Source organism: Lithobates pipiens, unplaced genomic scaffold (assembly GCF_037356315.1).
Source record: "Lithobates pipiens isolate NorthernLeopardFrog02 unplaced genomic scaffold, aLitPip1_a1.2 Scaffold_10, whole genome shotgun sequence".
In the NCBI taxonomy this organism is placed as follows: Eukaryota; Metazoa; Chordata; class Amphibia; order Anura; family Ranidae; genus Lithobates; species Lithobates pipiens.
Window position 1 is genome coordinate 3,475,554 of NW_027507686.1, and position 26,218 is coordinate 3,501,771.

Here is a 26,218-nt window from a genome sequence, read left to right on the forward strand (position 1 = left end):
TTATATATTATTTATATTTTATATCATTTTATATTTTATTTTTATATATTTTATATATTATTTTTATATATTTTATTTTCATATATTATTTATATTTTTATATCATTTTATATTTTATTTGTATATATTTTATATATTATTTATATTTTATATCATTTTATATTTTATTTTTATATATGTTATTTATATTTTTATATCATTTTATGTTTTATATTTATATATTTTATATATTATTTATATTTTTATATATTTTTATATTTTTATATATTTCAAAAAATATTTATATTTTTAAAATATTTTTAAACTTATTGTTGTCTTTCTTTAAATTTAGGACTAGAAAAAAAAATGAAACTTAAAATGTTGCTATTAATAGTAATAGCTTGCATTTTTACTGCCAGCAGTTACAGTTCTAGCCTAATTTTTCAATGCCTGTTCAATAAATCCTGCTATGTTTACAGAGTTCAAAAGCTCAAGCTGCAAGATATATATATATATATATTTATTTATACCTAAAAGAGAAACATGGCCTACGTTTTTTCGGTCATAGTGACCTGAGTGCACTTACTTTTGTTCTTGTGTGACCCAGAGTCAGCTATTGCTCGCTCCAGGCTCTGGAAGGATCCTAACAATATTGACAGGATCCACCCCACCGCCTGTTTAACAGCTGACCTCACCTGTTAGTGTGCGACTAAGAGCCATCCGCTCCCGGCCCCTCCTCTACACAGCACTCCCGTGGGCACTGGAGAAGCAGAATAGAGAGCAGCACACCGGGAACTGAAAGATCATGGTACATGTGATCGCTCGGTTCTCAGTCTTGCAGTCGATGTGGGACAGCTGCAGAATCACACCGGTGTGGCAGCATAAAGGTGAGTATGGATGTATGAGTATGGAGTATGGATGTTTGTTTCTTTTTTTAAACCCTCTACTTCTCCTTTAAACCAGAGCAGTGATTCAGACGGCTCAGTCCAGGGTTTCAATCAGAGAATTCCTGCCTCAAAGCAGGCTGCTATTACTGTGCTGTCTCTTTAGCTAACCCATAGTGCTCTGGGAATCCTCTATCATGTTAATATTTTTTTTATTGTCTCGACAAAACATGAGTTTAAAAAGAACAAACGTAAAGCATATTTAAAGGCAAAACTATTTTTTATTTTCATTATGGATTGAGTAGAGAACGGTTAAAACTGTTATCAGGATTTATTTTTCCCATTCACTTCCTTTCCTGTAGACACGGCACAAAGTGAGACTTCTCTCTCAGATGGAATAATCCGTTGTCACCAGAACATATTTTCCCCATTTGGGAGTTTTCCTTTTCTGGGGGCAACTCAGAATTTCGGACGTTCCCTCACGCCTGGTGACAAACAAAAAAGGACGAATCTCCCCAGCCGGAACTCCGGAGATTCTAACTTTCCCAAACTCTATCCAAAACGAAAAAAAAAGAAAAGAAAGGAGGATGTAGAGTAGAGAGACGGCAACTCGTCCTTCCAAAATAATCACTTTATTTTATCGAGTAGAGTGTACAACATACAGTGGCTTACGCGTTTCGTCAATAAGCCTTAATCATAGCCGCTGGGTAGAATTAAGGCTTATCGCCGAAACGCGTAAGGCACTGTATTTTGTACATTCTACTCAATGAAATGAAGTGATTCTTTTGGAAGGAGCTCAGCTATCTACTCTACATTTCCAGGTTCTGTTGGTGTTGGGAAGACATTTTGAGCAGGAGCGCTATCAGTCCAGCGCTCCACCTCCGGGGGAGGGGGAATTTTTCATTCACATGGTTAAAAAAAATATATATATATTTTGGTTACAATAAAATAGAGTGGACCCGTTGTGCATTATTACAGATATAATGGAGTGAACGTTCTATATCAGTCATATTGTTTCCTGTTTTTCTCCGCAGTAATGAACGGGAGCAGTCACTCCCCCACCGCTATCAATGGAGCCCCATCCACCCCTAATGGCTTCAGCAACGGGCCCTCTGCGTCATCCTCGGCTGCACTAACCAATCAACAGCTGCCCCCGGCCTGTGGGGCCCGGCAGCTCAGCAAACTCAAGCGCTTCCTGACTACATTACAGCAGTTCGGCAGCGACATCTCTCCGGAGATCGGGGAGCGGGTGCGGGCCTTGGTGCTGGGACTGGTGGTGAGTACCGGAAGCGGGAAAGCAGAGTCGAATGTGGGTCGTCTTTACATAAATCAGCAATAAAAACACATACTTGTAATCAGTGCCAGGACAAGGTCATATAGTGCCCAGGGTAAAGATGCCAAATTATGCCCCCCCCCCCTTAATTATGTGCAAGCTTATGAGGAGGAAGAGGAGAGAGAGAGCACAGCCTGCACCTCCTTCCGACTTTCTTCTCCTCTCCTTGCCGCTTTCAGCACTGGGCTGACAGAAGTAGTGATGCTGCTGTCACTACTCCTGTCAACCTTATAGCAAAAATACATGCTGAGCCCAGGGCAGCCGTCCCTCCTGCCCACCCCCTTGTCCCGGCCTTGTTGTAATGTACATTGCAGACGGCCCCTGGTCATTTTAGTCTTTTAAGCCTTAAATGGCTGCTAACTGAGAACATTGGCTACACTTCCATTTCCAGGAAAGCTCCAGTTGTGTGCGAGGTTTTTAAAAACGTTTTTTTCATTCTATTTTCCCAGAATTCCACGCTCACGATCGAAGAATTTCACTCCAAACTGCAAGAAGCCACCAACTTCCCTCTCCGCCCTTTTGTCATCCCGTTCTTAAAGGTAAAACTGTCGACATCGATGACGTCTTTTCTTTTTGTTGCCCATAAAGGTAAATAATTTATTTAAAAATGGCTTGGGGCCCCCCCCCCCCAAAATCAGTACCAGACCCTTATCTGAGCATGCAACCTGGCAGGCCATGAAAAGTGGGGGGGGGGGAGGGGGTACAAACAAGTGCCCCCCCTCCTGAATCATACCAGGCCACATGCCCTCAACATTGGGGCATGCTTCGGGGCAAGGGGGTTATGCCCCACCCCAAGCACCTTGTCCCCATGTTAAAGGGCCTCTTCCAGGGTTGTGGGGGTTATCGGAATCTGGAAGCCCCTTTTGACAGGGGGGGCCCCCAGATCTCGCCCCTCCTCATGTGAATGGGTACGCGGCTCACTGTTCCCCCCCACTCATTCACCAAAAAAAGTCTCAAAAACACAGACAGTTTTTGACAATTCCTTTATTTAAAAAAAAACAACAAAAAATAAAAATAAAAAACAATGTCCCCTGAAGTAAATCCAGCGTCAATCGCAATGAACGCTGCCACTGCTACCGACCCGGAAAAAAAAAAGGTCCCCGGTCGCTGGCTCCCGCTGTCTGCCAGTTCTTAAGTAACGGAGGGGTGGGGCCACCCAATGACGCAACCAGCAACAGGTGCAGACCTCTTCTTTTTTTTTTTTTTCTCTATTCAGGGCCTGGATTGGGAAGGGGGGGAGGGGCACGCTGATTTTTTTTAGCAAATTTTATTGCCAGCAAGTCTTTGGCTTACATTCAGCTGACAGTGGGGGACCCGCTGACAGCTGATGGAGTCATCGGTTGTTAAGGATGTGGCAGCCGGCCCGCTCCTCAAAGCGGACCTTCAGTCTTTTTTTTTTCATCTTTCCATCTATTAAATCTTCTGTTGTTGTTGTTGTTTTAACTTTGGATAATAAAACTTTTTATTTCTACCAGTAAATCCCTTATACAGCCCATTTCCTGTTTTTTCTGGTCATTAGCCTAGGCTTATGACATCATGCACAGCTTTCTCACTCACTCTTGTGAGAGTTTGCCAGGAAGGGATGGGGGGGGGGGGGGGGTTGAGACATAAGAGAGCCAATGAAAGCTGCAGAGCTGGAGGTGTGGCTCTGTGTAAAACCAGGAAGTGAACAGGTAGCAGCTTCAGCTGCCCACAGTTAAAATGGCTGCAGCCAGACTCAATGGAGGGAGATTTCTGCAGCATATTTGGCTACGCTAAGTACAGAATCACAGTATATATAAAATAATTTGCAGAGTGGTTGGAGGGAAGCTTCAGAATGGTAAAGAGTTTTTTTTTTTTTACTAATTTATGTGAACAGACTGCAGTTCCTCTTTAACAACCAGCTATTTTTAGTTAATCGCTGAAACGCGTAAGCCGCTGTATTTCAGTATTTCTTTTTTTTGTAATCCATGAAGTGTATCGGGGGTTCATGTCTTTTCGGCCACTACATGAAAACCTCGTGGTTCTGCACTTATGGGACAAGCATGCAGCTCTTGTACTTATACATATCACCTTTTTTTCCTGCACACATAAATAAAAATCTTTTTTTTTTTTCCAGGCTAACCTTCCACTTCTGCAGCGGGAGCTTCTTCACTGCGCCCGTTTGGCAAAGCAAAGCCCAGCCCAGTACCTGGCACAGCATGAACAGCTGCTCCTGGACACCAGCGTCAGCAGCTCCCCCAACGATGCCTCTGAGCACCTCCTACTGGAGGTGAATGAGAATGGCAAGAGGCGGACACCTGACAGGTATGACCATCAGCGGGAGATAAATAACTAAAGTCTGGTGCGGATTTAGGAAAGATAACATGAATGGACAGAGATAAAAAACACAATTGATGGCCGTAAGGTAAATCTTTGCCAATCGTGTCCGCTAAGGCCCCATTCACACGAAGCAGACTGCGGCTGCGACCTGCTTGCCCCGCAGGGGATCTCTCTGCTGACCCCCTCCCTGAGCAGGCAGATGACAGGTCTGTGTCTGCTCTGCTAATGCAGAGCTGACACAGACCGCTCTCCTCTATGGCAGACCAGATGGAAACGGACCGCCTCTGCGTTAACACCCAACTGCCATGCGATCCGCTAGACAGAAGGGGAATGGATCCTCATCCGTCTGTTTTTGGCGGATCAGATTGGATTGGATGTAGGTGGGTGTAAACAGACACATGTCCGTTTACCCCCGCCTGCCGCCCCATAAAGCAGAAAGGAGGTTCTGATTGGGTCCGCCTGAAAAAACTGACAGACAGATATGATCGGAATGTCCGAGCGAAAGGCGCCCAAAGAAGAACTCCATTCTATCAGAAAAGCTGAAGTTAGAAGCTGATTGGCTCCCATGCACAGCTGCACCAGATTCTGCACTCTCCAGTTTTAGCAAATCAACCCATGTGTGTTATTGTTAACCTGCTGCAGCACCGATCTGTGTGTTCTGACAGCAGCAGGGTTTTTGCTCTCAGAATACATAAGCCTGTGCCTGCAGCACTGCAGGTGGAGATTTCTTATCCACAAGCTGAAGTTAGAAGCTGATTGGCTACCATGCATAGCTGCACCAGATTTTGCATTCTCCAGTTTTAGTAAATCAACCCCCCATCATGTGTTGCAGCCACGGTTACGTGGCCCTGTTCGACGGGGAGGGGTGATTTTTGTTGGCTGCCTTTGCAGTTTAAGTGGAAGGGGGGTGTGTAGCAAAAAGGTGGCTCAACTGCCTAGTTTTGCTGCCTCCCACCCACAAGTCTTAACAAGCCCTTACAGTATAGCAGCACTGCAATGAAAACAGGTCCTGCATTTGTAAGGAGCAAATATGGCTGCCTCCATGAATATACAGTGGAACCTCAGATTGCGAGCAACGCAGTTTACAAGCGTTTCGCAATACAAGCTATTTTTTTTTTTTTTTAATCCTGACTCGATTTGCGAGCGTTGTCTCACAAGACAAGCAGGATTAAAGCCGCTGGGGAGTGCAGTACCACATTTGGCCACAGGTGCGGGGATGCCGGTGACAATCGGAGACACTCGGCACCCCTCAACTCTGGCCACATGCGGTACTGCATACACCGGCGCCCCTGGAATGGATTACGCTCGTAATCTAAGGTACCACTGTATATCAATAAATACATACAGTATACAAAGAAACAATGTTTCTATTAATACGATTATTTACATCAAGTTGATCTCTTTCGTGTATATAATAAGAACGGTTTGAATTTGTAGGTTCTGAATATTAACAAAGTGAATTGCTAGTTAGCTTTACAAATAAGATGAAGCTGTGTTCACTTTAAATACCCAATCATATGCAAGAGTATTAAAAAGGGAGGATTTTCGCTTGCACGTGATTGGGTGATTCAAGTGCATTCAGCTTCTATGTATTCACTTTGCTCTTGTAAATCAGCCTCATTCTATCTATACAGCTTCACTCCTCCTTGAGTACGGAGTAAACCATTTGTATTCTGGATTGGAGATCGGACTGATGGTGTCAGAAAGTAATGTTGCTCTTTTTGAGTTGTGAATTGTACAGTAAAAAAAACCTAAATAAATGTTTTTCCTTAGGACCAAAGAGAACGCACAGGAAGGTCTCCACCCGGATCACCTTGCCAAGCGGCCATGCACCACAAGCCCCGCCCAACGATACAGTCCCAGCAATGGACTCCTCCACCCGCCCACCAATGGACTCCCGCACCCCACCCCTCCTCCTACTCAGCACTACCGCTTGGAGGACATGGTGCTGGCCCATCACTACCGGCATACAGACCCTCGGGAACTGCGAGATCGGCATCGGCAGGCAGGTATGGGAGACGCTCCGGCATGTCTAGGTTAAATGGTGCGAGAAGCAAAGAGGCGGAATGGCAATACCCAGGCATAGATGGACCATAAACAGCCGACCATAGAGGGTTCAAATCTCTGAGCCGAGATTCGGACAGGCTAAATGTACCATCGATTAACTTGGGTACAACCAGCCTGCTGGATTTTACATGCAATTATTACTAGAGGCTGTTATAGCTGCTATCAATAATCACTGTGCTCTCCTAGCAGGGATGCCCTCCCCCACCCCCCCCCCCCCCCCCCCCCCGCTGGGAGAACACAATATGGCAGTGGCGGCGAACCTTGGCACCCCAGATGTTTTGGAACTACATTTCCCATGATGCTCTGGCACTCTGCAGTGTAGTGGAGCATCATGGGAAATGTAGTTCCAAAACATCTGGGGTGCCGAGGTTCGCCACCACTGCAATATGGGATTCCCCCATCAACACTGACTGTGGTTGCAGGAAAGAAATTCACTCCATCCATGGCCGGCCTGAAGCCTGGTAGTTTGTTTTTTTTTTGTTTTTTTTCAACCCTAGCAGGCTGAACAAAAAGAACTGACAGCTCAAGTCACAGCCGATGTACTAACAATCCGATGTTAGTACAGCGATCTCCCCTGCTGTTCTATTGTGTTCTGACATGGAGACGCCCCCACGCCATAACACTTTGGTATGCGCTCTCAGCCATTGGCCAGGGGCAGACCTTTTTTCAGGCATGCCCCTTTCTGTCGGACCGGTTGCAGTACACGCGGGCCTCATGTCGTCCGACCTTTGGCCCGTGGCTTAAAGTATAGCTAAAGGCAAAACTTTTAGTTTTTAGGTTTGGAAAGAGCGGAGGTGGATTAGAACCCCTGTAAGGTTTTATTGCTGTCTGTGTCCCCGTTAAGGAGATCCCCCCCCCCCCCCACACCGCCCCCGTCTATTTGTCCTGTTTACAGTACCCATTGAAAGTCAAAGTAAAAGAAAGTCACAAATTTTGAGTTGTCCCCAGAAAAGAGGAATTCTTTCAATAGGGACGCTAGTTGGGGTGACGTGGGGAAATTCCCTTAATTTGCATGGATTTCCTCTCACTTCCTGTTTTGGCGATGGGATGGCAAAAAAAAAAAAAATATAACCCTCCCTTACTCTATAGAGAATGAAAGAGAAAGTTTTGCCTCTAGTTCTACTTTAAAGTGGTTGTAAACACTTACAACACACTTTGACCTACAGGTAAGCCTAGATTAAGGCTTACCTGTAGGTCCAAGAAATATCTCCCAAACCTATACGGTTTAGGAGATATTTGCCGAAAGACAGGCACTGCTGTCTGTGGTGCATGTGCCGTAGACAGTGGCGTGCAGGCGCACTGAGCGCGGCACCGTCAATGGCGATAAGCATGTGCGGGGGTGACGTCATCGCGGCTTCGCCGAATGACAGCGGCGGAGCAGCGAGACCCACCAAGAAGATGGATGCTCCGGACTACAGGGGACAGCAGTGACATCGCTGGCTCCTCTGTCAGGTAAGTGACACATAATGGACTACTATGCGATGTGATGTGATGCGATGCGATGCATAGTAGTCCATTATGCTTTACCTTTGCGGGGGAATGAAAGAGGAAGTAAACCCATCAGGGTCTACTTCCACTTTAAGAAACAATGATGGAGATTCCCATTGTTGGCCTTCTTAAATATGTATGGCCAACTTAGAGTAGTGGGGGCCCCTGGGCTTGAGTCAATTTCGGGCCCTACCTTCTGTACATTACCGTATTTATCGGCGTATAACATGCACACCAAGTTTAGGAGGGCAGTTTAAGGAAAAAACTTACATTTAAATGCCCATCAATGCAGCCTTATCAGTGTCCATCTGCAGCCTTTTGAGTGTCCATGGGTTTACTTCCTCTTTGTCTCCCTGCAAAGGTAAAGCATAATGGACTACTATGCATCACATCGCATCGCATAGTAGTCCATTATGTGTGACTTACCTGACACAGGAGCCAGCGAAGTCACCGCTGTCCCCTGTAGTTCCGAGCGTCCACCTTCTCAGTGGGTCTCGCTGCTCCGCCGCTGTGATTCGCCAGAGCAGCGATGACGTCACTCCCGCGCATGCACACGGGAGCCGACACTCGCAGCTTATCGCCGCGATCTGCGGCTTGCCAAGTGCGCCTGCGCGCCGCTGTCTTCAGGTAAATATCTCCTAAACCGTGTAGAGATTCAAACCATGTATGGGCAAGGCTGAATGCACCCAAATTCATCGCTCAACTTGGGTACAACCAGCCTGACGGGTTTTACACGCAATTATTGCTTGCGACTGTTATAGCCTCTATCAATAATCATTGTCTCCTCCCCCTGCTGGGAGAACACAATGGATTCCCCCTGACAGTTTTCATGCAAATTTCTTTCCTGCAACCTGTGAGGGGGGGGGGGGGGGGGGGTAAATCGCTCTGTCTGTGGCCGGCCTTATTTTCTCAAGATAGGATTTCTTTTTATTTGTCCCTTAAGTGTTGTCACTATATCAGTGTTATCTGCCGCAATGTGAGCTCCAATGATCAGGGCCCCTTCCGATCCCTCCTGCATTGATTTGCATTGTAAGTGTACTGTCTGCCCCCATGTTGTAAAGCGCTGAGCAAACTGTTGGCGCCGTATGAATCCTGTATAATAATAATACGGGTAACTGAGGATCCGGAGCTGTACTGTAATGAGCAGACGGTGCTGCTATGTGTTTACACATCTGGTGTTGTGTAACAGCCGGCCGAGCTGCGGCTAATATTGCCATACAAAGTCTATTTCGGGTGCCTTTCCATGTCAGTGTAGCAGATGCCCCGGGAAGCAGCGTGATCTCCGCAGCAGGCCGTGTTATGTGTTCATCAGCTGACATGCTGTACGATGCCCCCCCCTCCCCCCAGTAGGGGGAGACGCTCTCACATTCCAACGTGTGCGTTTATAATGCAACGACGTCACACCGCCATCGGAACCTGTCCTCACACACACACAGCGTGCTCCTCCTCCTGGATTGTCAGCTCTGTGGTCCAACATTTGTGGAGAAGAGCCTACTCCACCCCGCAATCAATCCCAACGGGGGTCCGTAGAGCCGAGGGCGGGGCTATCAAGAAAAAAACGATCCCCCCTTCGTTGGGACTTTCTAGGCAGAAACCACACAAAGGAATGGGAAAAATTTAATAATGTGGCCCTTCGCTTGCCTTTTTTTCGACCCTTGGGGCCCCATTCCTCCCAATTACACCAATGATGGGGCACTATTCCTCCCACTGACACCAATGATGGGGCACTATTCCTCCCACTGACACCAATGATGGGGCACTATTCCTCCCAATTACACCAATGATGGGGCACTATTCCTCCCACTGATACCAATGATGGGGCACTATTCCTCCCACTGATACCAATGATGGGGCACTATTCCTCCCACTGATACCAATGATGGGGCACTATTCCTCCCACTGATATCAATGATGGAGCACTATTCCTCCTACTGACACCAATGATGGGGCACTATTCCTCCTACTGACACCAATGATGGGGCACTATTCCTCCTACTGACACCAATGATGGGGCACTATTCCTCCCACTGATACTAATGATGAGGCACTATTCCTCCCACTGACACCAATGATGGGGCACTATTCCTCCCACTGATACCAATGATGGGGCACTATTCCTCCCACTGATACCAATGATGGGGCACTATTCCTCCCACTGATACCAATGATGGGGCACTATTCCTCCCACTGACACCATTGATGGGGCACTATTCCTCCCACTGAGGGCACTATTCCTCCCACTGACACCAGTGATGAGGCACTATTCCTCCCACTGATACCAATGATGGGGCACTATTCCTCCCACTGATAAGACTGATGGGGCACTATTCCTCCCACTGATACCAATGATGGGGCACTATTCCTCCCATTGATACCAATGATGGGGCACTATTCCTCCCACTGATAAGACTGATGGGGCACTATTCCTCCCACTGATACCAATGATGGGGCACTATTCCTCCCATTGATACCAATGATGGGGCACTATTCCTCCCACTGATAAGACTGATGGGGCACTATTCCTCCCACTGACCCCAATGATGGGGCACTATTCCTCCCACTGACACCAATGATGGGGCACTATTCCTCCCACTGACACCAATGATGGGGCACTATTCCTCCCACTGACACCAATGATGGGGCACTATTCCCCCCAGTGACACCAATGATGGGGCACTATTCCTCCCACTGATACCAATGATGGGGCACTATTCCTCCCTTTGACACCAATGATGGGGCACTATTCCTCCCAATGACACCAATGATGGGGCACTATTCCTCCCACTGACACCAATGATGGGGCACTATTCTTCCCACTGATACCAATGATGGGGCACTATTCCTTCCACTGATACCAATGATGGGGTATTATTCCTCCCACTGACACCAATGATGGGGCACTATTCTTCCCACTGATACCAATGATGGGGCACTATTCCTTCCACTGATACCAATGATGGGGCACTATTCCTCCCACTGATACCAATGATGGGGCACTATTCCTCCCACTGACACCAATGATGGGGCACTATTCCCCCCACTGACACCAATGATGGGGCACTATACTTTTCCTCCCAATGACGATTACTGATGTGAGGACATTTTCTATTCCTGGGGGGATCCACAATCCAGCCCTTTGTTTAGAAGGTTTGGAGCCCCCTGGTGGGGAGGTTTGTCATAGGCCTCCAGGGTTTTCCCAGCCATGTTACGGAGGACTCTCCCGTCTTCATTAGAACTAAAGATTTAGTATTTCCTATAAGAAAACCCGGAGAGGAGCGTCTGGTTATAATTATCCCAGATAAACGGCTTGTATTTCCTCTTTCAGCTGTGCATGAGGTCATTGATCACCGGCTGACAGAGCGCGAGTGGGCAGAAGAGTGGAAACATCTCAACAATGTGAGTATGGCGAGAAAACGATCGCTCTAAAGATCGCCACCGTGCAATTATTACCCCCCTCCCCCCCTTTTTTTTAATATATATATAACAAAGCTTTTGTGAAATGTTATCTGATTGGCCGGCGCGGGTTACTGTAGGTCATTGCTGCCGCTTTCTATAGAACTAATTACAATGAACACCTAACGATCGAATGATACCCAAGACGAGAAGAGATTGTGGCGCCTCCTTCTGGAGGTTACAGAATTTACATATTTCCAGCCTCCTCCGGATTGGGAGCCGAGACGGGAATTGTAAATACGTTTTATATTTAGAGATCGAAACGGTTCTGTTGTGAGAATCGGAGGGAAAGGGTATTAAGATCGGAGATCTTCAATATAGTCAGTTATCATACTAATTGCATACTAGATACACAATATTACCAAAAGTATTGGGACGCCTGCCTTTACACGCACATGAACATATACTGCAGCTGCTGACTTTTGAAATAGTGACACTTGCCCGCCCAGCGCGCCCGCGATGTCGGCACCCCGAAGCCGATCTCTAGATCGTCTGTAAGGTGCTGCCGCCGCCATCTTGGGTATGGGAATCAGGAAGTGGAGCCTTTCGGCTTCATTTCCCGGTTCCCTACTGCGCATGCACGAATCGCGCTGCGCAATAAGGACGGTCCCCGCTGCCTCTGGGATCTGTGTGTTTCCCAGCAGGCAGTGGGGCACTTGCGGAAAGGGGCGGGCACTTGCGGAAAGGGGTGTAATCTACGCCCCTTTCCGCAGAGAGCTATCCCGGAAGTGGGTGTAGATACCTGTACTGTACAGGTATCTGCACCCCCCTCCCCCCTGAAAGGTGCCAATTGTGGCGCCGGAGGGGGGGGGGGGGTTCCGATGAGCGGAGGTCCACTTTAGGGTGGACCTCCGCTTTAATGGCACCCCAGTCTTACTCCGGAGGGTTCAATATTGAGTTGGCCCTTTGCATCTATAACAGCTTCACCTCCTCTGGGAAGGCCGTCCACAAGGTTTAGGAGATGTGTCTATGGGAATGTTTGACCATTCTTCCAGAAGAGCATTTGTGGGGTCAGGCACTGATGTTGGACAAGAAGACCCGGCTCGCAGTCTCCACTCTAATTCATCCCAAAAGGTGTTCTGTCGGGTTGAGGTCAGGACTCTGTGCAGGCCAATCAAGTTCCTCCACCCCCAAACTCGCTCATCCACGTCTTTATGGACCTTGCTTTGTGCACTGGTGGGGCAGTCATGTTAGAACAGGAAGGGGCCGTCACCCCAAACTGTTCCCACAAAGTTGGGAGCATGAAATTGTCCGAAATGTCTTGGTATGCCGACGCCTTAAAGCGGAGTTCCAGGCTTTTTATGTTTATTAAAAGTCAGCCGCTACAAAAAGTGTATAAAACCTTCGAAAAACAGCGCTGGTCTAAACAAAGTGCTAGACAAATATATATGAAAAAATCAAGTGTAAATAAAACAAAAACTTGATATTAGTGTTAAAGAGGAAGTAAACCCTGATGGGTGTTACTTCCTCTTTTTTTCCCTGCAAAGGTAAAGCATAATGGACTACTATGCATCGCATCGCATCGCATCGCATAGTAGCTCATTATGTGTCACTTACCTGACACAGGAGCCAGCGAAGTCGCTGCTGTCCCCTGTAGTCCGCCGCATCCATCTTGCTGGTGGCGTCTCGCAGCTCCGCCGAATGACAGCGGCGAAGCCGCGATGACGTCACTCCCGCGCATGCGCACGGGAGTCGACAAATTAGGCAGCTCCATTCTTGGACTTGCCACGTTTAGTGCGCCTGCGCGCCGCTGCCTACGGCGCATGCGCCGTAGACAGCGGTGCCCATTTTTGGGCAAATATCTCCTAAACCATATAGGTTTGGGAGATATTTCTTGGACCTACAGGTAAGTCTTAATCTAGGCTTACCTGTAGGTCAAAGTGGTTTGTAAGGGTTTACATCCACTTTAATACTGACAGTAGTAAGTTCTTGCTGCAACCCAATGCGAGACACACACAAATATACAACAATCAAAAAATATAGCTGCGCTAAAACTTATAAAACAAAATTATAAAGTGACATAATTTTTCTAATTTACAAAAAATCCCAAAAACATGCAAAAATAGTGGCAAAGTAATGATTTCCAGGCATATAAGCAGTCCAAAGAAAAGGAAAGATGGATAGGATGCTGAATCTTAGTCCATTTTTCGGTGACTCTCAAAAACCACCCTTTACACACGTAGCAGGTGCACCCAGAGTAGAAAGAGATTATCCTCCACCAAATTAGAGGAGGCTTACCAGCTGTCAAGATCTCTTTTTAGGCCGGGTTCACACTGCTGCGGGGGGAGATCCGGATGTGATTCGCACCGCAAATCACATCCGATCTCCGTAGCGATGCGAGTTCAGCCATACAGATAGTATACAGATAGTATGGCTGAATTCGCATCGCTCCCGCAGCAAACTCGCACGGGACCCCTTTTTTGGGTCCGCAACAGAATCAGATCGCATGGGGGTTCACACCATGCGATCCGATTCCTGTGCGAGTCGGCAGATCGCACTGCGATATGCGGACGGATCTGGGGGTGTCATTAACATTTCATTGACACTCCCCAGCCGTCCGCATAGGGCAGTGTGAACTGCCGGCGGGAGTAATGCGATGCGGGAAAACGCTGCGGATTCGCGGCGTTCCCGCATCGCAGCGGTGTGAACCCGGCCTTAAGGAGATCATACGGGCTTGTAGAATGTTACGTTCCTGGTCCCCACACTGGGCTCTGTTGGTAACACCAATCTATCTGCTCCCTCTTTATGGTATATCTCGTTCCACCACAATCATTTAGTACGGCAAAGAGAGAAGAAAAAAAAGTGTACAAAAAGTGTAGTTGCTGACTTTTAATAAACAGACACTTACCTGTTCCACGGTCCAGTGATGCGGTCGAACGGAGCGTCGCTCCCTCTCCCCCCTCCTCTCCGCCGCGCCTCTATTTCCACTCTGGGCACCTGGCTGTGACAGCTATCGGCTTCACTTCCGGGCATGCGCGAGTCGCGCTGCGCTCCCGGAGTGGATAGAGGGAGGGGCCGACTAAGGCGAAAGGAGGAGTCGAGCTAGCGGTCACTGGGTGGAAGGAGGAAGTGGGACAGGAAGTCCCCCTCCTAACGAAGCCCCCCCCCCCCAAAAAAATGACATGACAAATGTGGCATGTAAGGGGGCGAGGAGCACTTAAAGCAGAAGTTCCATTTTTGGGTGGAACTCCACTTTAAGAGTTCCCTTCGCTGGAACTAAGGGGCCAAGCCCAACCCCTGAAAGACAGCCCCCCACACCATAATCCCCCCTCCCCCACACCATAATACACCCCCCACACACCATATCCCCCCTCCCCCACACCATAATCCCCCCTCCCCCCAACACCATAATCCCCCCTCCCCCACACCATAATTCCCCTCCCCCCACACCATAATCCCCCCTCCCCCACGCCATAATCCACCCTCCCCCCACGCCATAATCCTCCCTCCACCAAATGATCTGGACCAGTGCCAAAGCAAGGTCCAAAAAAGACATAGATGAGCGAGTTTGGGGTGGAGGAACTTAACCAGGCCTGCACAGAGTCCTGATTTTAACCCCATAGAACACCTTTGGGATGAATTAGAGCGGAGACTGCGAGCCAGGCCTTCTCATCCAACATCAGTGCCTGACCTCACAAACGCTCTTCTGGAAGAATGGTCAAACATTCCCTCAGACACCCTCCTAAACCTTGTGGACGGCCTTCCCAGAGGAGGTGAAGCTGTTATAGCTGCAAAGGGCCAACTCAATATTGAACCCTCCGGACTAAGACTGGGATGTCATTAAAGAGGAAGTAAAAACCCTGATGGGTTTTACTTCCTCTTTTGCTCGCTGCTGCAGCCCGCAATTGAAAAGCATAATGGGCTAGTACGCATCGCATACTAGCCCATTATGTGCCACTTACCTGAAAAAGAATCCAGCGACGTCCCCTGTGTGTGGGAGCAGCGTCCACCTTCTGGCCCCTCTTCCTTCCAGGCCCCGCGGACTCCGGCTCTGTGATTCGCCTGATACGTCACTCCCGCGCATTCCGTAGGAATTTTCGGCGGATTACAAGGGAAATATCTCCTAAACGGCGCACGTTTCCCGAGATGTTTCCACTACCTGTAGGTAAGCCTTATTCTAGGATCACCTACAGGTAGAAGTCCAAAAAGTGGGTTTACAACCACTTTAAAGAGGAAGTAAACCCTGATGAGTGTTACTTCCTCTTTCATTCCCTGCAAAGGTAAAGCATAATGGACTACTATGCATCGCATCGCATCACATCGCATAGTAATCCATTATGTGTCACTTACCTGACACAGGAGCCAGCGAAGTCACCGCTGTCCCCTGTAGTCCGCCGCATCCATCTTCTCAGTGGGGTCTCGCAGCTCCGCCGCTGTCATTCGGCAAAGCCGCAATGACGTCACTCCCGCGCATGCGCACGGCAGCTCCGTCGTTGAGAATGCCGCGCTCAGTGCGCCGTAGATAGCGGTGCCCGTCTTCGGGTAAATATCTCCTAAACCATATAGGTTTAGGAGATATTTCTTGGACCTACAGGTAAGCCTTAATCTAGGCTCACCTGTAGGTCAAAGTGGTTTGTAAGGGTTTACAACCACTTTAAATGTGCGTGTGAAGCCAGGCGTCCCAATACTTTTGGTAATATAGGGTATGGGCGATTTCTTTCATTATGAATCAAAATTTGGCAAAAATTTGCATGATCTGGAGATTCAAATGGGGGGATTTTCTAAAACTGGAGAGTGCAAAATCTGGTGCAGCGGGGCCATGGTAACCAATCAGCTTCCAGGCTGGGGCAGACTGACAACTCATGGGGCCCCCCGGGCAATAGGAGATTATGGGGCCCCCAGGCAATCAGAAATTATGGGGCCACACAGTATACAATCCCATAGTATACACATACATGTACACACAGTATACACAGACGCAGTATACAATCACACAGTATACACAGACATGTTCCTATTGGCTCAGAAGGTACTGGAGAGGCGGGGCACCTATAATCTCTGGATTTTTAGACCAATAGGATGTCGGTAAGGGACATTTCAGAGACAGATGTAAAAAAACAAAAACACAAATTTTTACATACTGTCCCTGGTTTTACTGAGGCTGGCAACCCTGATGGGGGCCCCCTAGTGGCCCGGGGCCCCTCGGGCAGTGCCCGAGTGCCCGAATGGTCAGTCCGCCCCTGCTTTTTAATCGAACAAGCTGAGGTTGGAAGCTGATTGGTTACTCTGCCCAGCTCCACCTGATTCTGTTTTAGTAAATCTCAGATTGATTGCAGAATTTGCATATTATTGGTGAGATCGTGGAAATTATCAGCTTTTCTTTTTTTTTTTTTTTTTTTCCTCCCCTCCCCCCCACCAGCTGTTAAACTGCATTATGGATATGGTGGAAAAGACCCGGCGCTCGCTGACGGTCCTCCGCCGCTGCCAGGAAGCGGACCGCGAAGAGCTCAATCACTGGATACGGCGCTACAGCGACGCGGAGGACCTGAAAAAGAACGTCAGCTCTGTGGCTCAGCCAGCGCGACATCACAACAGCTCCTCGAGCACCGAGTCCTCACCGGCAGGTCAGCGCAGGAAGAGACTCGTACCCGTAATAGTATTATATGTCGTGATTTTTAACCACTTGACCTCCGGAAGGTTTTACCCCCCCCCGCCCACTTTCATGAACGGCCCATTTTTTGCTATTCAGCGCTGCACTACTTTAGCTGAACAATTGCGCGGTCGTGCAACGCTGCACACAAATGACATTTTATATAATTTTTTTCACCACAAACAGAGCTTTCTTTCGGTGGTGTTTGATCACTGCTGCATTTAATATTTTTAATTATTTAAAAATTATTTAATTTTTATTTTTTTGCAATATAAATGAAAAAAAAAAAAAAAAAAAGACAGAAGATTTAACGTTTCGCTGCCAGAGACGATTTTGCGGGGGGGGGGGGGGGGGGGGGGGGCTCCACACATGTTTAAAAAATAGTTTTAGGCCTGAAGATTACACAAAATAAAAATACAATATTTTTTTCTGAAAGCAGACCCCCTAGAGAATAAAATAGCGGTAGTTGTATTTTTTTTAATGTCATATTACCTCAAAGGTCTAGGAAACGCAATATTTTTGTAAAAAAAAAACATACACACACTAACGTGAATCATAGGGCAAACAAACGCAATTAATCACCCACATTTTTGGTAAAACATAAAAGACAAGGTTGCGCCGAGTAAATAGATACTCAACATGCCAAGCCTGCGCCCGTAAAAACGGCGTCAAACTTCAGTGCCCTGTATTTTCTATAGGCGACGCTTCAAAAGCCCCTATAGGCATCAGTTTAGTGTTACAGAGGAGGTCTTGAGATCCCTGGCCCCTCGATGGGCAAAGCAGAGCCCGGTAAGCATGGCGGGTCACCACAGCAGTGCGGGGGGGAGGAGGGGGGGGTTGACCAGTAACAGGGAACATTTAACCAATTGATCGTCCCCTAGTTTTAACCCCTTCCCTGCTAGTGACATATACAGTAATCAGCGGCTATTTTTAGCACTGATTGCTGTATAAATGTCAGTGGTCCCAAAAAAGTGTCAAGTGTCCAATCTGTCCGCCGCAATGTCGCAGTCCCACCAAAAATCGCAGATGGCCGCCCTTACCAGTAAAAAAAAAAAAAAAAAAAAAAAAATTCTATAATAAAAATGCCATACAATTATCCCCTATTTTGTAGAAAATATAACTTTTGTGCAAACCAATCAATATATACTTCTTGTGATTTTTTTTTTTTTTTTTGCTAAAAATATGTAGAAGAATATATATTGGCCTAAAGCGATGAAGAAATAATTTTTTTTTTACGTTTTTTTTGGATATTTATTATAATAAAAAGTAAAAAATATTGTTTTTTTTTTTTTCAAAATTGTCTGGCTTTTTTTTTTTTGTTTATAGTGAAAAAAAAATGCGCAGGTGATCAAATTCCACCAAATGAAATCTCTATTTGCTGGGGAAAAAAAGGACGTCACCTTTGTTTGGGTACAGCGTCGCACGACCACGCAATTGTCAGTTAAAGTGGCGCAGCACCGTAGCACAAAAAAATGGTCTGGCCATTGGGGGGGGGGGGGGGGTGGTGGGCGATCGTTTCGGTCCTTAAAGAGGGATTCCACCAAAAAAAAAAATATTAAAAGCCAGCAGCTATAAATACTACAGCTGCTGACTTTTAATAAATGGACACTCACCTGTCCCGGGGTCCAGCGATGCCGGCAGCCGAGGCCGATCGATCGCTCTGGTCTCGGCTGCTGTCGCCACCATTCGAGGTGAGGGAATCAGGAAGTGAAGCGAATCGGCTTCACTTCTCGGTTCCCTACTGTGCATGCGCGAGCCGCGCCGCGCAATAGGAAATCTCTGCGCTGTCACTGGGACCCGTGTGTGTCCCAGCAGACAGCGCGGCAGGGCAGGAAATGGCGTAGACTCCCACGGGAGTCTATGCCCGGAAGTGGGTGTAAATACCTGTCTTTGACAGGTATCTCCACCCCCCTCCCCCCTGAAAGGTGTCAATTGTGACACCGGAGGGGGGGAGGGTTCCGATCAGCGGAGGTTCCACTTTAGGGTGGAATCCCGCTTTAACTAGTTAAATACCACCAAAAGAAAGCTCTAGTTGTGGGAACAAAACAATAAAAAAAAAAAAATGTAATTTGGGTACAGTGCTGCATGACCGCGCAATTGTCAGTTAAAGCGACGCAGTATCGTATCGCAAAAAATGGCCTGTCATTAAGGGGGGGGGGGGGGGTTATTCCTTCTGGTCCTTGACTAGTTAAATACTAGGGCTGTCCTGATACCACTTTTTTAAGACCAAGTATAAGTACCGATTGTTTTTTTCAAGTACTCGCCGTTACCGATACTTTTTTTGAATGTTATGTGACAGTTTTCAAAGCACAATACAGATTAGGTGGCACTGATATGCAGCACTAATAGATGGTGGGCTCTGACAGATGGCACTGACAGGTGGCTGGCACTGATAGATGGCTGGCACTGATGGCTGGCACTGACAGGTGGCGCTGGCACTGGTAGATGGCACTGACAGGTGTCTGGCACTGGTAGATGGCACTTACAGGTGTCTGGCACTGATAGGCTGCACTTATGTGCATTGGGCACTGATAGGTGCCATTTATGGGCACTGATGGGCAGGCCAGGCACTGTCATGCCATGAGGAAAGGCTGCCTGCGACAACCATCTTGGTACGCCTTGCACTCGGCCGCATTAAAAGCAGCAGCGGCCATCTTGTTACACCCAGCCCGAACTATATGGGATGGGTGTAATAAGATGTCTGCTGCCAGCTTGCTGCAGCCAAGTGCAGGGTGTACCAAGATGGGCGTCGGGATGTCCAAACGCTGACGTCGACACAGAGCGTCACTTCCGTTGCTCCTAGCCGCTGACTTCTGGTTGCGCCGGTTCGCTTTATTCATCTCTGCCAGGTATCGGATCTGGCATTGGGAGCATTTGCCGCGAGTACAAGTATTGGTACCGATACTGGTATCGGTATCGGGACCACCCTATTAAATACCACTAAAAGAAAGCTCTAGTTGTGGGAACAAAATGATTTAAAAAAATGTCATTTGGGTACAGTGTAGCACGACCGCGCAATTGTCATTCAAAGTGCGACAGCGCTGAAAATTGCCCTGGTATTGAAGGGGCACTGCAGGGCACAGACAATAACGTTCCGCTGTCTGCAGACTGTTCATCAACTTCTTTTCTTTTCCTTTAGAGCCATCAAGAGACTTCCTACATCGGCCGCCGCCGGCTGGCTATATGCCTGAGGAGATCTGGAGGAAGGCAGGTGAGTTATATCCTGGGGGCACCCAAGACAAGTGATAGGCGCCCTCCCCCCCCCCAACAACAGGGGGTGTCCAGATGACATCACTAAATCTTATTCCATAGATAGAAATAATGCCGAGGTCCCACCATATAGAGGGAGATTTACTAAAACTGGAGCACCCAGAATCTGGTGCAGCTCTGTGCAGGGCAGCCAATCAGCTTCTTCAATGAAGCTTTGACAAATAAAACCTGGAAGCTGATTGGCTACCATGCAGAGCTGCACAAGATTTTGCACTCTCCGGTTTCACTAAATCCCCCCCCCCCCCCCATAGTGTGTACAATATTAAAATATTTTTTTTTTAGCTTTTGGTAGCTGTCCAGCAAGAAATCCGCTATGTAATCATGATGGCGGCTCATCATTTCCCTCTATAGATTGACCATCATGACTTCCGTTGCAATGAATAGGAGTTGTGAGAATGCAACGGACATAGTTTGTAGACAAGTGCAATTACTTTAGTTCCGAATTCGTTTTTTAACGAATTTTTGACAAGTTCTTTAATTTCTGAATTTTTCCTTTTTTCCGAATTTCTGGATTTCGAATTTTCGAATTTCGGAATTTCGAATTTCTGGATTTCGAATTTTCGAAATTTCCGAATTTCTGAATTTCCAAATTTTGAATTTCTGAATTTCCGAAAATCGAAATTCGAAAATTTGAAATTCGGAGATGTGAAAATTCTGAAATTTACGAAATCCGAATTTTTCGAATTTACGAAAATAGCAAAAGAACGAATGAAACGAAAAATGTACACATTTTTTTGTCAGTGCACGTGTCTTGTAGTGAATGTCATATCTAATAAAGAGAAGTAGTGCGTTTTCCTACTGCGTTTTTGGTTGGTGTCCCCCTGAGGAGGACCCGGCAGTCATTTAAAACTAAATGGTTGATTTACTAAAACTGGAGAGTGCAGAATCTGGTGCAGCTTTGCATTGGCAACCAATCAGCTTCCAGGTTTTATTGTCAAAGCTTCATTCAACAAGCTGAAGATAATAATAAAATGCTGCTATGATGTCATAATATTCTTGGGAATAATATATATATTTTTTTATTTTTATTTTTTTATGTTGTTTTGTTTTTAGTCAGTGTTGTTTGTTTTTATAAGTTGTAATAGGAAAATTATGTGTTTTAATAAAGAAGAGAATTTTTTATTTATTTTTTATTTTGTTTGTGGTTGGTGTGCTTTTGTTTGTATAGTTTGTCTGTATTGTTTTAATGTTGTTTTCATATAAAATAATAAAAAAGATTTGATTCAATAAAGAAGAGAATTGAAATGAAATGGGAAAATTTATTGAGCCTGGTTATGCCCAATAGACTCTGTTTTGTATCAAAAACATTTTTATTTCTCTTAATAAAAAATAATAAATAAGAGAAAAAAAAAATTAACAAAAAAAAAACAAGCTGCTAGAAGCTGATTGGCTGCACCAGATTTTGCTCTCCCCAGTTTTGGTAAATCTCCCCCCCCAATGTCTTGCTGAAAATTAAGTACATTAGGATATTCTTTAGCAACTTTATTAGCCAGGAAACCTTATTTTTTGTGTGTGTGTGTGTTTCTAGATATGTGCAATTTGTTTCGTTCTGAATTAGTTTTTCAACGAAATTCGAACAAATTCCTTCATTCAGAAATATTCGAACAAAATCCTGTTTAACAAATTTTTCCAAAATTCGAAAATCGAGAAATTCAAAAAATCCGAAAATTCAAAAAAAAATCTGAATTAATAACTACATTTCAAAATATACGCTGCGCTACTCGACAGATTAAGGAAAAGCTGCAAACGCTACAATCAAATTGAGTGGATATTGGAGAATATTAAGTGCAGCGCTAATCCATATTGCTTGTATATAGTAGAAAGTTGTGCAAATATGCAAACAGTAAATATTAACACCTTGAATGTGCAAAATTTTAAGGTGTTATATTTACGGTTTGCATATTTGAAATAATAACTAACTAATAATAACGTAAATTATAAGTATTGGATTTTCCTTTCAAATTTGGCTGTTAGTGAACGTAACGAATACGAATTTATCTGACGTTTACGAATTATCCGAAATAACGAATGCCGCATCTAAACGAATGGAACGCAATGAATTAATAATAATAAATAATAATAAAAACGTTGTATTATTATTATTTATTATTATTCATTTGTTATGTTCCATTTGTTTAAATACGAAATTCGTCATTTCGGATAATTCGTCATTTCGGATAATTCGTCATTTCGGATAATTCGTCATTTCGGATAATTCGTCATTTCGGATAAATTCGTATTCGTTACGTTCACTAACAGCTAAATTTGGAAGGAAATTCCAATACATATAATTTAATAGTTAGTTATTATTAGTTATTTTGAATTTTCAGATTTTCAAATTTTCGTTCTTGCTTTTCGGATTTTCGTTTCTTTCAAAATTTCGTTCTTATTTTCGGATTTTCCTTCTTTTGAATTTTAGCATTTTCTTTCTTATTTCCCAATTTTCTGAATCTCGGATTTTAGAATTTCCAAGTTTTCGGATTTCGAATTTTACAAATGAATTCAAAATAACAAATTCCGATCATAACGAATGACCCGATAAAAAAAAAATTTAAACGAAAACGAACAGATTTTTTGGCAGTGCACATGTCTATGTGTTTCTTTGATTTAGCTTCACATTTCTTACTAGAGGCTTGGCTTCCTGGATATTTAAAGCTGGTTTCCATGATATATTTAAAAAAAAAAATGCAGATTTGTTAATAAATGTCAAAGGATAACTCCATTTTTGTGGGAAAAATAAAATAAAACAAACAAAATAATCTAGCACGTAAAATTACAACACACATCATACTGTAATTGGATGTTATTAAAAATTCCCTTTTCAATCTGCAGCCGCTGTCATTTTCTGTGTAATGTAATATGACCACCTGGAGGCGCTCTGTACACAGATGATATACAGAGCGCCCTCCCCCTAGATATGTCATTTCCTGCTCGTGTGATTGGCTCAACTGATTTTCCCACTAAGATACAAGTCAGATTTTTGGGCATCTCCTGCAACAAAAAAAAAAAAAATATTTGGTGAGTTTCTCTTAAAGGGAAATCACTTCTAAAGGGATGCAGACCATGCTGCTTTCCTCTTTAGAGCCAGGCATGTATTGGCCATAGGGACTATAGGGAGTTTCCCGGTGGGCCGATGGCTCAGTGGACCGGTTTCAGTGACAGCCAGTGGCATCGCTGGGGGGGACTTTTGGGGCTATAGCCCCGAATCTGGGGCCCATAGCCCAGAGTCAGTCCAGGAGTCCCCAACCACAGGGTCCCGGCCCACTACCTGCCCTCTTTCTGGTGATCCTGATGTAAGGGGGAGCTCTCTGTGGACCTGGATGTAAGGGGTTGGCTCTCTAGGGACCCTGATGTAAGGCGGATGATCTCTGGGAACTCTGATGTAAGAGGGGCTCTCTGGGGACCTTGATGTAGGGGAAGGCTATATAGGGACCCTGATGTAAGGAGGGGCTCTCTGGGGACCCTGATGTAAGAAGGGGCTCTCTTGGGACCCTGATGTAAGGAGGGGCTCTCTAGGGGCTTTTTTCCGCAATTGCGTACAGTTTATATACTGTTTTTTGTGTGTTTGCAAAATTAAAGTGGGCCGGTCTGGATGAAGTCCAGGGCCAAATTTTTGTCCCTGTCCAGCCCTGTTTAGAGCCCTGCAGGTGCAGCAGCTGATTGATAATTCACTCCTATTCACATTCACTGAGCACATGGACACAGAGAAACAAACAGCTATTTCTTCAGTGTAACAAAAGGGAGGAATCTGCAACAAAGTTTCTTACAATCCCTGCAATGTACAGAGATCACCCGGGGGTGGAGTTTATTCTCAACAAAAGTGGAGTTACTCTTTAACTGTATTTTTTAAATGTACCTAGTGTAAGTACAGTCTGCTGGTACTGAGAAGGGGGGGGGGGCATTACCAGGAAACAATCAGGTATACTTTTGGGCCCAAATGCTGATTGGTTAAGCCGTGTTACAATAATGGATGTCATACAGAGGGTTGTACTGGTGACCAGTGGGTAGAATGTAGATTGTAGATTATTTGGGCACCTTCTCTGGTTCTGTAGCTTTGTTAGCACTCAGTGTTATGGCCCCATGATAGGCAAACCAGTAGATCGCTGGTGGTTGTAGAACTACAAGCCCCAGCATGCTCTGCCTGCCAAGGTGTGTATGGAGTCACACACAGAGAGAGCTGCCAGGACATGCTGGACCTTCTTATTCCATAGCGGCCAACAGATCTGCTCGTTGCCCGTCACTAGCTTTGGTGGCCAAAGTTTAGCTGCAGCGTAGGGCATAGACCTAAATCATTAAACCCCTCCTTCACCTGAGTACCCCCTCCCAGGGCTCATCTTCACCTCTGAGCTGTCTCTCTGCCCGCACAGAGGAGGCGGTGAACGACGTCAAGCGGCAGGCCATGTCCGAACTGCAGAAGGCCGTGTCGGAAGCGGAGCGCAAGGCTCACGACCTCATCACTTTAGAGAGAGCCAAAATGGAGCGAGCGCTGGCGGAGGCAAAGCGGCAAGCATCGGAGGACGCCGTCTCTGTCATCAACCAGCAGGAGGACACAAGTGAGGTAACGCCCATGAGGAGCTAAGTAGGAGGCAAGAGATCTTTTGAAAAGGACTTGCTATTGGGCTTCGTGCACACACGTGCTTCAGCTTGTATAACCGTAGTGTGAACTGCGAGCTTTTTCCACAGCGTTTTCAAAGCAGTTTGCTTAAAGCCTTTCAAACTCCAGTTTGGGGATATTAAACACAGATTGAAATAGGCAGGGTGCAGATACTCTTGTCCAAGTCACCCCATGTCCACCACTCCTACCCACCTCAGAGCACCATCCTTTGTCTTCACCCCCTACCCACCTCCGAGCATCGGCCTTTGTCTCCACTCCCTACCCACCTCCGAGCACCGTTCTTTATCTCTACCCACCTCCAAGCACTGTCTTTTGTCTCCACCCCCTACCCAGCTCAGAGCACCATCCTTTGTCTTCACCCCCTACCCACCTCCGAGCATCGGCCTTTGTCTCCACTCCCTACCCACCTCCGAGCACCGTTCTTTATCTCTACCCACCTCTAAGCACCTTCTTTTGTCTCCACCCCCTACCCACCTCCGAGCATCGGCCTTTGTCTCCACACCCTACCCACCTCCGAGCACCATTCTTTATCTCCACCCTCTACCCACCTCCAAGCACTGTCTTGTGTCTCCATCCCCTACCCACCTCCGATCACCATCCTTTGTCTTCACCCCTACCCACCTCCAAGCACCGTCTTTTGTCTCCACCCCCTATCCACCTCCGAGCACCATCCTTTGTCTTCTCCCCTACCCACCTCCAAGCATCAGCATTTGTCTCCGCCTCTTATCCACCTCCGAGCACTGTCTTTTGTCTCCACGCCCTACCCACGTCCGAGCAACATAATTTGTCTCCTCCTCCTACCCACCTCTGAGCATATTCTTTGGTCTCCACCCCCAACCCAACTCTGTCATGGTCCTTTGGCTCTGCCCCCTACCCTCCTCCGAGCACCGTCCTTTGTCTCCACACCTACCCACCTCCAAGCACCATCCTTTGTCTTCACCCCTACCCACCTCCGAGCACCATCTTCGGTTTCCACCCCCTACCCACCTCAGAGCACCGTCTTTTGTCTCTATCCCCTTCCCACCTCTCAGCACAGTCCTTTATCTCCACCCCCTACCCACCTCCGAGCATGGTCCTTTGTCTCCACCCCCTACCCACCTCCGAGCGCCATCTTCTGTTTCCACCCCCTACCCACCTCAGAGCACCGTCTTTTGTCTCTATCCCCTTCCCACCTCCGAGCACAGTCCTTGGTCTCCACCACCTACCCACCTCCAAGCACCATCCTTTTTCTCCACCCC

At 46.4% G+C, this 26,218-nt stretch overlaps 1 protein-coding gene across 4 annotated transcripts in view; it reads left to right on the forward strand.

Annotated features, from left to right (window-relative positions):
• Positions 1-26,218, forward strand: part of CBFA2T3 (CBFA2/RUNX1 partner transcriptional co-repressor 3) — a 97,805-nt gene that overhangs the window by 55,578 nt on the left and 16,009 nt on the right. For 2 of the 4 annotated variants that reach the window (XM_077451075.1, XM_077451078.1), the window contains 8 exons: positions 1,898-2,139; positions 2,646-2,735; positions 4,295-4,482; positions 6,271-6,506; positions 11,378-11,448; positions 16,865-17,069; positions 20,235-20,306; positions 24,733-24,923. In XM_077451075.1, coding sequence (XP_077307201.1) covers positions 1,898-2,139; positions 2,646-2,735; positions 4,295-4,482; positions 6,271-6,506; positions 11,378-11,448; positions 16,865-17,069; positions 20,235-20,306; positions 24,733-24,923 — 1,295 coding nt within the window. Of the gene's footprint in view, positions 1-1,897; positions 2,140-2,645; positions 2,736-4,294; positions 4,483-6,270; positions 6,507-11,377; positions 11,449-16,864; positions 17,070-20,234; positions 20,307-24,692; positions 24,924-26,218 lie in introns of all 4 variants that reach the window. The other 2 variants (XM_077451079.1, XM_077451082.1) reach the window with 2 other exon arrangements.